At 34.9% G+C, this 14,332-nt stretch overlaps 1 protein-coding gene across 6 annotated transcripts in view; it reads left to right on the top strand.

Annotated features, from left to right (window-relative positions):
- Positions 1–14,332, top strand: part of CHD1 (chromodomain helicase DNA binding protein 1) — a 72,802-nt gene that overhangs the window by 52,129 nt on the left and 6,341 nt on the right. For 5 of the 6 annotated variants that reach the window (XM_055565461.1, XM_055565454.1, XM_055565437.1 and 2 more), the window contains 9 exons: positions 348–389; positions 1,072–1,202; positions 2,295–2,433; positions 2,651–2,801; positions 4,093–4,215; positions 5,025–5,153; positions 5,597–5,860; positions 6,215–6,355; positions 8,200–8,378. In XM_055565461.1, the coding sequence (XP_055421436.1) occupies positions 348–389; positions 1,072–1,202; positions 2,295–2,433; positions 2,651–2,801; positions 4,093–4,215; positions 5,025–5,153; positions 5,597–5,860; positions 6,215–6,355; positions 8,200–8,378 (1,299 nt within the window). The remainder of the gene's footprint in view (positions 1–347; positions 390–1,071; positions 1,203–2,294; positions 2,434–2,650; positions 2,802–4,092; positions 4,216–5,024; positions 5,154–5,596; positions 5,861–6,214; positions 6,356–8,199; positions 8,379–14,332) is intronic. The other variant, XM_055565470.1, reaches the window with a different exon arrangement.

Raw genomic sequence — 14,332 nt, 5'->3', positions numbered from 1 at the left:
TTGAAATGTGAGGTGGTGTAATATGATTGAGAATTCTGGAGACACTTCCTCTGATAGCCTTGAACCTTTTTTGTCCTGTGAAAATAATAAAGTAATTTCTAAAATAAAATTTAGCTTCTATTGTTTTATTTATATTGGTTTCTAAATATCATCCTGGGTGTTAAAATATGTCTTATCTTTATTGATATCTAACCTTTTAACATTTTGATTCTAGCATAGCTTATTCATTTTTGTTAGTAATAGTGCCTTGAATTATTGATAATATTTACACTAACAAGTATTATTTCTGTATATCTATTTTGTAACAAATAGTGAAGCCCACATTTAAACCAGTTATTTTCTGTTAGGTTTATCAAGAGTTACAAGAAATTTGGTGGCCCTCTGGAAAGGTAAATACATTTGTCATTCTCAATAGAATTACAGAATGTGTCACATGCTATTAGTTTTATTTATACTATTCTTAAATTTTCTGCAACAAGTTTTTACAAAATTAGTCTGTAAAAAGCAAATTTCACATAGATTTTTTAAAGTGTTTTAGTACTATCCTTTATTCTTTCTGGTCTCTAAAATTTTATCTACAAATGTTTTCTATAAAATACATGGATTATAAAACATTTGCATTTTTATAATTGTACTTTTCAAATGCTTTTTCTTACCTTTTCCTTACAATCTTATAAAAATAGCAGATTCATCCATAGAGAGGCTAAGTTGCTAACCTAGCCTCTGACTTTAGAGACCAGACTTATCAGTTATTCTCAATAACTGCTGTAACTACTATCTCAAGTATAGAGTGGCAGAGACTCAAATTGGTTTAATTCTATTTTTCTCCCCCAAACTCCACCTTAAAATGGGATATTTTCTATTTTATTTTGAGAGGACCTGTATGAGGTTACAATGGAATACTTACATAATTATTTTAGATGAAGAAAAAAATGTTTTGAACATTTATCATTATTTATATTCTCTGCGTAGTGTCTAGTAATAAAAAAATTATAGAACTTTACTCTTATGTATGTTAAATGGCCTCATTTTTTTCTGCATTTACCTGAAAATTGTATTATTTTATTACAGATTAGATGCAATTGCTCGAGATGCTGAATTAGTTGATAAGTCAGAGACAGACCTCAGACGACTAGGAGAATTGGTGCATAATGGTTGCATTAAAGCTTTAAAGGACAACTCTTCAGGAACAGAACGAACAGGTGATAATAAAATGAAAGTGATTTAAAGAAAGAAATGGAATTGTTGAAATCTGCTTTTATTGAATTTGGTTGATAGTATGTCTTAAGTTACCTATATATTAGTCTTAAAAGACGCTTTATAAAACAAAGTAAGGCCATTTCCGGGTAATAGAAAATGGGGAACAGAACTGTATTATTGAAGGCAATAGAAACTATCTGCCTGGTATATTTTCTTGCTGGGAGGTAACATCAGAAATTGTTAGTTCTACTATATTTTTAGTATATATGCAAAGTCACTTCAGTTGTGTCCGACTCCTTGCAACCCTGTGGACTGTAGCCTGCCAGGCTTCTCTGTCCATGGGATTCTCCAGGCAATACTGGAGTGGGTTGCCATGCCCTCCTCAGGGGATCTTCCTGACCCAGAAGTCAAACTCATGTCTCTTATGTCTCCTGCATTGGCAGGTGGGTTCTTTACTGTATTTTTACTATAGTATAGATGAGATATTATAAGTATACACATGTGATATTGGTTTTAACATAGTTACTTCATTATACTTTGTAATTCATCTTAGATAAGATTCAATAATTAGATGTACTGAAAAAAAATCATACTGGAACTCTTATTTAGAATGACTGACATATTCATCCCAGGTAGTGCAGTGGTAAAGAACCCGCCTGCCAATGCAAGAGACTGAGAAGGTGTGCAGGTTAGATTCCTGGGTCAGAAAGATCCCCTGGAGGAGGAAACAGCAACCCACTCCAGTATTCTTGCCTGAAAAATCCCATGCACAAAGGAGCCTGGCGGGCTACAGTCCAAGAGTTGGGCATGACTGATCAACTGAGCACAGCACAGTACATGTGTTTGCTGTAGCACGTGAAATGCTTTTTGTGAATCCTCTTGTGCTGTATTATAATCACTAGTATGTAGTGAAAAGACTTGGAGTGAAATTTAAGGTTTGCCAGCAAGCCTCTCCCCTTAATGCAAATAAGTAATACTTAAAAATAATAGGTAAATAAATACTACTACTTTTTTATATAAGTAATAACATACATTGCTTTGTATTTTGTAGAATTATATATTTTATACTTTTTGATATTCTTTTCCAAATATAGGTGGTAGACTTGGAAAAGTAAAGGGCCCAACATTCCGAATATCAGGTGTACAGGTGAATGCCAAGCTGGTCATCTCCCATGAAGAAGAATTAATACCGCTGCACAAATCCATTCCTTCAGATCCAGAAGAAAGAAAGCAGTGAGTTATTTTTTTCTGCTGTAAAATACTTGTTACTCAATAATATGGACATGAGTGTATGTTAGAAGTGGTTTTTATTCCATGGCCAATTTGAATGAAATGTTTTTAAAAATAAAATAAAGCTCAATATTTTGAAGTGCTAATGATCAAACGTGGTTTTCAAAATATTTAATGAGGCAATTATAAACCTGACAGTGGTTGTTAACTTCAATGATAGGTATATCATCCCATGCCACACGAAGGCAGCTCATTTTGATATAGACTGGGGCAAAGAAGATGATTCCAATTTGTTAATTGGTATCTACGAATATGGATATGGAAGCTGGGAAATGATTAAAATGGATCCTGACCTCAGTCTGACACACAAGGTACTGCAATACTTGATTCTGTTGACCATTCTTGTTAAATTGAATTTTTGCTTTTAAATTATGTTAGAAATAAAGTCAACTCGGGGTCAGGAAAGTTAGCTTTGTGATCTTGGCTTCTTTGGAATTTGGTTTTCATGAAGGGATTGAATTTAAATGATGTCTAGATTCTGCTTTACCTCTGAAATTTCGTTTCTGTTATTTTCACAGTATCAGGTTAAAAAGTAAGCCTCTCATTTAATCATTAACCATCTATATTAATCAAGAGCAGAAAAGGATTGTTTTGTGAGTGTGTGTGTGTATATATTTAAATACCAGTGTTTAGGATTTTTGGTGATTTGATGCTACCACACTTGTTATAGGCTTCCCTGGTAGCTCAGCTAGTAAAGAATCCACCTGCAATTGAGGAGACTCCAGTTCAATTCCTCGGTCGGGAAGTTCCCCTAGAAGAGATAGGCTACAAACTCCAGTATTCTTGGGCTTCCTTGGTGGCTCAGATGGTAAAGAATCTGCCTGCAATACAGGAGACCCGGGTTCAATCTCTGTGTTGGGAAGATCCCCTGGAGAAGGACATGGCAACCCACTCCAGTATTCTTGCCTGGAGAATCCCCATGGACAGAGGAGCCTGGCGGGCTACAGTCCGTGGGATCACAAAGAGCTGGACACCACTGAGCGACAAAGCACAGCACAACACAGCACACAGTCGTTATAATCGTTTCTTTGCCTGGAATGGGAAACACTGAAAGCTTGCCCAGTTCTTATAATTCATCTTTTTATATTTTACTTCATGGACAAGTGGGAACCTTCAGCTATTTGTCATTTGCTACTATGAAGCAAAATTAGTTTATATTTTCATTGCAAAAGGTTTCTCACAGTGCCTGCTTTGGGTCCTCTTCTAGATGGATGATACTTTATATTCTTGGGATTTTTGTATACTTCATAGTTAAATACACTGTTTAGGAGGAAGGAAATCTAAGAATACTATGATTTTAATGACACTGACTGCTAATACACCATTATGTATTTGAAAGAAATTTCTAACCTCATACTATGTAATCTCTTTATGAATAGAGGGATAATTTTCTTGTGTATTTAGAATTCATTTCTAGAGAAAGAAATCTTTGTGGCATAGGTATAAGAAATGTATTTTCCATTCAGTGTTGTTTATTCTTTTAAGATTTGTAACTTGCCAGCACGTTATACATGTTTTTTTTTTTGAGAAGGCATTTTTAAATGATTATTATTTCTCATGTTATTTATTAAAGACAAGATGAAAAAATTAATTGCTTTTCAGATTCTTCCAGATGATCCTGATAAAAAACCACAAGCAAAACAATTACAGACACGTGCAGACTACCTCATCAAATTACTTAGTAGAGATCTTGCAAAAAAAGAAGCTCAGAGGCTTTCTGGTGCAGTAAGTTAAAATATGATGCTTAAGAGCACTTTACTTTTGGATAAGATAAACCTAGTTTACCCCATCACCCTAGATTCCTGTGGTTAACATGGGCTCATCAGTGTGTTTATCTGTAATTTAGTAGCTTTGTTTGAATACGGTAGTATTTTGCCTTAACTGATTGATTTCAGCATTCATGTTGAAACTCCAGTGAGTCATGTCTTTCAGAAGAAGAATCTCTTTTTTTCCTAGTATTTAGTATGGGAGCAACTTTTGGAGTGAAATGGGGTGTTTTTTGAGAGGTCAAGCCTCCATTACTGGAGACAGGGCAGTAATTGGATTTGGAGACATTGGGCAGCTTAAGGAATAGGAAGTATTGAAGATCACCAAGCTTATTTATTGATTGTGTTCCACAAAAGAAGGAAAAAGGCAGTAAAAGAGAGGTGATTGGAAACTAAAGCAACCTTTGAAAGTTTACCTGTAACCACAGTGTCAATAACTACCTCTGTACTATTTAAAATAATTTCTAATGCTAGCTCTGGTGGCATTGTTTAGCTGAAGACAATAATTTAGGATTGTGAACAGCCTTCCTACTTCTCTCAACTCTTTTTTTTTTTTTTTAAAGGAATAATTACAGTTGGTTATCATTTATTCAGATTAATTTGCATTTGATTAAGCTATATCACTTTTGTTGATAATTTCTAAGATTGGTGTACCAACAGACTAAGGATTGGGTAGGAATGTGTGTTCTTTTAGCTTCATAGATTTAGTATTTAAGATTTTTTAATGGAATCTGTGGGGTTGGTGAGAATAAAAATAATTATTTTTAGGGAGGTTCAAAAAGGCGAAAAGCAAGAGCTAAGAAGAATAAAGCAATGAAGTCTATAAAAGTGAAAGAGGAAATAAAGAGTGATTCTTCTCCCTTGCCCTCAGACAAGTCTGATGAAGATGATGATAAGGTAAGAATGTGTTTTAGAAAAGCAACCTGTTATCTATAGAAAAGGGCACGTGGCATGTTTTCAGTATGCTTTACATTTGAAATTTGAACTTAGGCTTAAAATTTTACTGCTAGATACTGAAGTCCTTTTTTATAGTTTGTTGTGTAGTTTCATTTATAGAATAGAATTCTGCCATCCAGTAGAATATCATCTGTCACTAAAGGGAGAGAGCGAAGGTCCTTCCTTTTCAAACATTTGCCATTTGAAGACATTGTCTCATTTTGTTATAAATTTTTAATGGGATTGGCTTATCTTAGTTTTTATTGCATGTATCATTACTAACGGGATTCTGGATTATTTCTCTCAGAATCCACATACATGCAATCAGTAGTCATGCAGAGAAAAGAAATTAGTCTTTGTCAAGATTTGGTTAGTAATACATTGGCCATACTTGCACTTTTCAGGATGAAATCACTTCTGTGAAACATCCAAACAAAAAAATTAAAACAGAAAGAGACAGTGAAGAAAAAACTGAGCCAGATGTTTGTATAAAGAAGGAACCAGAAGAAAAGAGGGAAGCAAAAGAAAAGGAAAATAAAAGAGAACTTAAAAGGGAGATAAAAGAAAAAGAGGATAAGAAAGATATAAAGGAAAAAGATTTTAAAGAGAAAAGAGAAAACAAAGTAAAAGAAGCTATACAGAAAGAAAAAGACATAAAAGAAGAAAAGGTATGCAAATCATAATATAAAATTTAGAAAGTGACACAATCAGCATATTTACATTTTAGGAGAATAAACTGCCTGTCAGCCCAGTTAATCTCAATAACTGAGTTCTTTAAAAGTACATATGCATATCTAGTAGAGTAGAAAACAGGTTTAAATCCTTTTTAGATGCCTTACCTAATAAGTAACATCATAGGATAGCTTTATTTTTGGTTTCCCCAAGTGGGGAAAAGATTGAATACATAAGACTGTTAAATGTGAATAAACTTTATAGACTACAGTGAGACTAAATTGTCTTCTGGAGGTGTTAATCACTTTTGCCTTTGTTGTTGTTGTGTATTTGTTTTCTCCTTTCACCAGCTGAGTGAATCCAAGTCTGAAAGCAAGGAAAGATCTAAGAAATCTTCAGTGTTGGATGCTCCAGTTCACATCACCGCAAGTGGTGAACCAGTGCCCATAGCGGAAGAATCTGAAGAGCTGGATCAGAAGACATTCAGCATTGTAAGTAGTAAAGTTTCTGGTTATTTGAAAAATACCTGTAACATTTGAGTTTATATTCATCTTTTAAAACTTTAAATTTAGAGATGTATTTGAATTTGATAGTACTGCATTTCATAGTACTGGAATTCTTACTGTTCTTGAACATGTCAGACAAGTTACAGGATGTTTTTACTTGCTCTTCCCTTTGCTTGAAATGGCTTACTCCTTCGTTTTCTTTAGATATCTGCTCCAACATTACCCTTGTCTGAAATCTTATATAAGGTAGAAAGCTCCCTGCCGTGTCTTACTTTTTTTTTTAAATCATAGTTGTCACCATTTTAAACACTATATCTTGTTTATTTGTTGGCTCTATTCTACTGGAGTACAAGCTCCATAAAAGCAGGGTCTTCATTTTATTTACTGCTCTATTTTCTGGGTCTAGAACAATGTCTAGAATATAGTATGTGTTCAACCTACAAGGGGCTTCCCAGGTGGTGCAGTGGTAAAGAATCTGCCTGCCAATGCAGGAGACACAAGAGATGCAGGTTCAGTCCCTGGGTTGGGAAGATCCCCTGAAGAAAGAAATGACAACCCACTCCAGTATTCTTACCTGGATCCCAGGGACAGAGGAGCCTGGCTGGCTACAGTGTGCAGCATTGCAGAGTTGGATGCAACTGAGCATGCACCCAGCTGAGTCTGAGCAGCAGAATATAAACTACCAAAATTGAACAAGAAATAGAAAATGTAGAGAACAAATATGAATAACATAAAAATTAGAAAACAAATGTTTTCCCTTTTTAAAAAAGTCAGGCTTGGCTGAGTTCTAATTTTAACTACAGAATACACAATTCCCAGTGTTTCCAGTGTTATTTAAATTATGCCTGACAAAAGATGGAAAGTTTCCCAACTGATGTGAAGAAATAGGTCAATAAAACAATAAAGTACTCAGAAACAGATTTTCACAAATAAGGTAGACACCTGATTATAAGAAAGGCCCTTCACAGCAGGGATGTGAGGATTTCTGTTTTTCAAATAAATGGTGGCATTAGGTCAACTAAATATACCGTCTGTAGTTGACCCATCCTTGCATACCAGAAGTAACCCTACTTGCTACTCATGGATATAGTTACTATAAAATTTAAAGTTGTTTTTGCATTTATATACAATAAAATCTATCTGTAGTTTGATTTTCTAGCAATATTTTTAGTCTGGTTTTGGTACAAGGTTAATAGTTTTTATTACATAAATTGGACTTTATTGAATGGTACAGTTGTCCATTATTGAATGGTATGTTGTCCTTTTACTAGCATTCTGGTGATATGTAGGCCAAGGAAAAGATTAGTTTCTATCAAACACCCTGACATCCCTGACTACCTGCAATAGGATAGCAGCAAAATTCATCATTAGCTACTTTGTTTTGTCCTAAGGAATTAGAAGAATAGACAGTTTATACTTGTAGCTATATTGAAGTTATAGCTTTGCGGTGTATTATATAAAGTTTCTTTTACATTTTATTCTGTATTAGAGCCAATATAGAATATTTAAGTTATACTCTGAAATATTTTATCTTTTAACATTAAAACTGTTTAGAATGGTGTGCTATACAGTGTAGAAAGTAACTGCTTTTGTAAAAAGTAAGTAAAATCCAAGGCTTTTACCTACACAAAGATTGATTTTTAAATAATGGAAAACCTTGCTTTCTGAATAAAGTCTGAGGGGAAAACTCTTGATATTTAAGAGCTGTGAGGTGAGGTTTAATGCTCATTTCATGCTACATTTACTCATGTAAGTATCACTGGAAGAAGTAGCTCTGTGTTGAATTCATGCCTTTAATACGTAGTTCTGCTCTTCTTTTCCTATTTAAGTGTAAAGAGAGGATGAGGCCTGTCAAAGCAGCATTGAAGCAGCTTGATAGGCCTGAGAGAGGCCTTTCGGAAAGAGAACAACTGGAACATACTAGACAGTGCTTGATAAAAATCGGAGACCATATCACAGAATGTCTGAAAGAGTATACAAATCCTGAACAAATCAAGCAGTGGAGAAAGTAAGTGACGTATTTTTCAGGACGTGTTAAATTTGTAATTGTGTAACTGTCTGTTTGTCTCTTACTTGTGTCTAGGGCTTCCCTGATAGCTCAGCTGGTAAGGAATCCGCCTGCAATGCAGGAGACCCTGGTTCGATTCCTGGGTCAGGAAGATCTGCTAGAGAAGGGATAGGCTACCCACTTCAGTATTCATTGGCTTCGCTTGTGACTCAGCTGGTTAAGAATCCTCCTGTAATGTGGGAGGCCTGGGTTCGATCCCTGGGTCGGGAATACACCCTGGAGAAGGGCAAGGCTACCCACTCCAGTATTTTGGACTGGAGAATTCCAAGGAGTCGGACATGACTGAACAGCTTCACTTCACTGTTTGTCTCTTGTATTTCAGTTTCTTTTTCACCTCCTGAAGTTTAGGTCACAGAATGTTTACAGAGGGAGGCTGGTTGTTTTCATTTTTTTCCTTTAAAACGTTTTATAAATAAGTGATTCCTTAATTATGCATAATGAAAAACCACAGGTGGCATCTCTGCCTTTAAATAAATAGTGAAAGGTATTTTGTTAAAATTCAGATTGCATTTTATTCTTAAAAATTTCCCCAATTTACCAAATTATTCTCAGTAATACCCTCAAATGTTGGTATGCCAATTTGTTACATAAATTTAGCAGTTCATCTTCTCAGTATGACTGTAAAGCCTTGTAAAAATAAATGTCCTCAAGCAGTGTAAAATGCAGACTCTATTTTCCCCTTCATTTTAGAAGTAGCAGCAACACATTTGATCTTAAAATCATAAATCTGAACTATGATATGATGTGATAAGTGATACTATAATGTGATAAGTGGTATTAATCACTTAATGATTACCAAATCCAGGTCACTGTTAAGCCAGACTACTAGACAGGCTAGGAAAACAATAAAATGAGCACAAACTAGTTATTGTCAACTGTTTATTAACCTACTGATTTCTTTGCTACATGCAGTGCAGCTGCATATCAAAACAAAACATTTTCATGACACATTTCTGTAGGAGGCATTATGATTTCACTAAATTAAAAAGAAAACTATCCTTATCCCCTTCTTAAACTCAACCAGGACTCATTTTAGAAAGAGGAGATAGGAAGTTGATAGTGATCACAAGGCTTTTGTAAACAAGTGAAGCTGAGCTTATGTCTAAAGAAACTGAAGCCTTGCGTGGACGTAGTAGAGTCTAAAGCCATGTGCCTGTAATGACGTGGAGTGGTCACCGTGGTTGGATCACAAGACATGCATACTTAGTTGCAACTTGCCTAATTTTTGACTTTATGACCTTGAACAGTTACCACTATATATGAGCCCTCAGTATTATCACCTGTAAAATGCTAAGACTGCATATTTTTCAGTTACTGAAGAATAATGAAAGATTTTTATGAAGAGTGTGTCTGTATTAGTCACTCAGTCATGTTTGACTCTTTGCGACCCCATGGACTGAGTCCTTCCAGGCTCCTCTGCCCATGGAATTCTTCAGTCAAGAATACTGCAGTGGGTAGCCTATCCCTTCCCACGGGTCTTCCCGACCCAGGTCTTCTGCATTTCAGGCAGATTCTTTACCACATGAGCTACCAGGGAAGCCCTTTTATGAGGAATGAGAGGCAGTCATTCTCAAGTACTGTATTCATAGTGTCTAGTTTAATATTTTATTTATGATTGGAGTATATATACTAGAGCTTACTGCTTTCCTAAATACCATAAAAGAGATTATTCCATTTTTCTCAAACTCTTATCTACTCATACAGTGACCTCTAAAGTACAGAACTACAGGATAGGAATACAGTAGAAGTTCAACTATATATACCAGGATTAAGTGAGAATATAGTCACATTCTCTGTCTTTTCATATTTAAGAGCCAAAGTTAAATTTTCTGTGTCATTGACTCCTGAACATATTGATATCTTGATTGTTGTTTGTCTGAGATAAAATTAGAAAATAAAAGAAATGCAGTGAGTTATCTTTAAAACTGAATTTAATTAAAGGATTATATTAAAAGTATTTCCTGCCTTTAGTGTAACAGGAGCTTAGTTTCTCTCTGAAAATAACTTGTGTACTATATACCAGTTTTTAAACCTTCATGTAATTAGAGTTTAGATTTTTGAGTTTATGAAGAAGGCAGAGTATCGATTTTACTGACTTTTTAAGATTAGAAATGAACAGCATCTTGTTGAAATTACATGTTGACTAATACAAGTAGTTACTTCAGGTTTAGTTACTAGGAAAGGGGGAGGGAAAAACCTCTAAAAGAAGAGAGACCAAATAGCCAAGAGACTTTTGTGTTCGCCCTTAACTTCCAAGGCTTTATTTCTCTTTCTACACAGCTGGGCAACTTACGTTTTGTTTTCCCTCCCACTCTCATCTACCTTGATTTCATATTCCTTGGTACTTATTCCTGCTGCCACTGCCAGATTCCCTTAAATGGTAAAGGAGAACAGAAAGACCCTAACTGAGAAATATTTCAAAAGCAAATTAGTTTTTAGTCTGCTGTCTTGGAGAAAAATTGGGGGAAAATGTAGAAGCAAGGGAAAGAGTCCCTTGTATTAAAGGTTGAACTTCTGATCACCTGACCCTGCCCCCACTCCACCCCACAGAACACAGCTACGGTTACTGATTCTACAAAAGGAAGAACTATCAAGACCTTACCTGCAATTGTAAAGATAGAGACTTGATCCATGATTATACTTTAAGCAAATTTTCATAGTAACCATAATTTTATAACCTGCTTTATTTCTTACAGATGTTTATATACAAATATTTTGGCTTGTATATAAACATGAATAGTTGATGAGGAAATACGACACTAGTTTTTTATTTAAAAATCACTTGTAATCTAGTGATAACCATAATAATGCATATTTGTGTTTCACTTGTACTTTCCTATGCTTCATTCTAAGATCCCTTTAAAAATGCTCTGTTTAGGAAGTCTTGATAGTTATTAGTTCCACTTTACAGAAGAAAAAAAAAATGGACTCAGGTAAACCACCTTGAAGGGCTAGGACCTGGGGTATGGCAGAGGAGGCGTGTAGCGCGAGCTTTAACAAGGCACTCACTCTTGCACTAGCTCCAGGTCTGGAGTTTTGCCCAAGATCACACAGTTTAGCAGGTGATTATAATTAGGACCTGAATCTAATTTCAACTAGATTTTTTTCTACAGAAAAGATATTGTTAAAGAGAAATTACTAACAAAAACACAGTTTATTAATTCCCTATCTCTTTACTCTTTTCACTCTAGAATGGCAATAGTCGATAAATTCATTTAAGGACTAGTTGAATTTTCTCAGCTGCTGTGGATTTCACTTCAAGTTTGTCCCTGTGGTGGACAGGGAAGCCTGGTGTGCTGCAGTCTATGGGGTTGAAAAGACTCAGACACTACTGAGCGACCAAACTGAACTGAACTGAAGTTTGCTTATAAATTTTATTTCAAGGTTAATGTCATACCTATAGTGAACATTTTAATATCTTCTGATGACCATTTCCCTAACACAGTATTCTTAAAAACTTAAAGACATGCTGATACTCGTGGGGAGGGGCAACATAAAGACATACTGATTCTTTTTAGCCTTTTGTTGTAATAAACAACAAAATGAAAACTAGAATGTGCTCATTATATTTAATGAATAACTCAGGTACTTTATACATTAATAGAAGCCAATAACATTAGTCACAATTTTAATTTCATTTATTTTTAAACAAGACAAAACTTGCATTTTACTTTATTAAAGTATAGTTGACTTCCACTGTTAGTTTCAGGTATACAACATCATGATTCGATAGTTTTATAGATTAGGTACCATACAGTTTTATACTATTGACTCTCTTCCTTGTGCTGTATGTTACATCTCAGTGACGTATTCATTTTGTAACTGGTAGTTTGTACTCTTAATGCCCTTCACCTGTCTCACTCGTGCACTTGTGCACGTGCCTTCTGGCAGCCACAGTTTGTTCTCTGTGAGTCTGTTTCTGTTGTATGTTCTACCCAACTGGAGTCCGTCCGTGTTGTCCTAAATGGCAAGGTTGTATTCCTTTTTATGTCGGCGTGATATTTCTGTGTGTGTGTGTGTGTGTGTGTGTGTGTGTGTGTGTGTGTGCGCGCGCGCGCGCGCACGTGCAAGAGAGAGAATTCTACTTCTTTATTCATCCATCTATGGATGGACACTTAGGTTGCTTCTTTGTCTTGGCTTTTGTAAAAAAAATAATGCCACAGTGAACTTGGGGGTGCATATATCTTTCTGAATTAGTGTTTTCATTTCCTTCAAAGAAGTACAGAGGAGTGGAATTGTTGGATCATATGGTAGTTCTATTTTTAATTTTTTGAGGAACCTACATGCTGTTTTCCATAGTGACCATACCAATTTATATTCCCAGCAACAGTGCATGAGGACCCCATTTCCTCCACATCCTGGCCAACACTTGTTTTTCCTTTTTTACAATAGCTGTTAGGTGTGAAGTGATACATCTCGTTTTGGCTCTGATTTGCATTTCCCTGATGATTAGTGATATTGAGCATCTTTTCATGTACCTGTCAGCCATCTGTATGTCTTCTTTAGAAAAATACTCAGGTTCTCCACCCATTTTTTTATCAGTTGCTTTTTTATATATTTTAATTTCAAAATAAGCTGTTTTAGTTTAATGTCAAACAATGGATAAAAATAGGATTTGGCTAATTAGTATATAAATTACAAAGATTTTAATATATTTAGTATTGAAGTTGTTGAAGGGTTTGATTTTCCCAACCGCTATCTGATATCTTTCATGACTTGATATTAGCTATTTTTTCTTTCTTTCATTTCATTGATAATTGATTACAGAGAATAGTATTGTCTAAAGAATGTTCAAATAAAAAAGCTAAGTAATATTGACTCTACTTAATGAAGTGTTTAGGGGGAGATACACTGATACCTATACTTTTTCTTTGAAATGCAAACAAAAATTAGAGCAATTGAGAGGGATGGCTATATGGAATGATATGTGATGAAGCAGGCACAGTAAAATGCTAATAAGAGAATCTAGGTGTTAAGTATACGGGTGATCATTGTAAAGTTCTTTTGTATCTTTGGATGTATGAAAATTTTCATGTTGAAAAATTAACAAAATAGTTATGCATGTGTATTATGAAAATGTTCCATTAATTTAAATTAGCCTGATAATATTTGTCTTGATAACTTGATAAGCCTTGTTAATATGCTGCATATTTTACTTAAGTAGCAAAAATTTACAGGCTATATGAAGTATTACTAGAGAAACAAATTTTGAGAATATTACACATATATATGCACATTAAATATAAGGGTTTGAGTGACTGCTCTTTAAACTGCAATACATTTTTGTAGTTTTTGTAAAATTATAGACCCAAATATTGATGAAGAATAGGTATCATCTTATACTGCAGTTAAGCAAACAGCTGTTCCAAACTAAATTAAAAAAGAAATGAAAGCACTTGAGAAAGCCACATCTGACTTAACAACACTGCTAAGAATTCTTTTAGAAATCACCAGTTATCCATCTCTGTATGCACATATGCTGGGATAATTTTGTAGTTATTGCATGACACAGATGTCTGATTTCCAGAATTTATTAACATTTAGCAATTTAGTAGTTTACAAGCAAGCAGCTCTTCACACATATCTGTGTTCAAAATCAAAAGGCTGCGAATGTTTGATCTTAGTGGAAAAAGAATTAGAAACCCTGTCTTTTGGCCTTACCTAGTCACTTAGTCTCATTACCCCATTTGTTTATTTTAAAAATTCTCTGCTACATCTGACTGTGCCTACCTGAAGGATGGTACAGCTTAGGTACTTTACACAGTTATCTCATTCAAGACTTCCTGACAGTGTATGTTTTGTAGTCCTGGGCAATTGATGCTTGGTAGTTGAGAGAAATACGTCTTGGCTATTAAGAAATCCCCAAATTAAGTGCTGTTGTTGTACAATTTTAT

Source organism: Bubalus kerabau, chromosome 1 (assembly GCF_029407905.1).
Source record: "Bubalus kerabau isolate K-KA32 ecotype Philippines breed swamp buffalo chromosome 1, PCC_UOA_SB_1v2, whole genome shotgun sequence".
In the NCBI taxonomy this organism is placed as follows: Eukaryota; Metazoa; Chordata; class Mammalia; order Artiodactyla; family Bovidae; genus Bubalus; species Bubalus kerabau.
The sequence above is the reverse complement of the archived record's forward strand: the minus strand, read 5'-3'. Positions and strand labels throughout refer to the sequence as shown.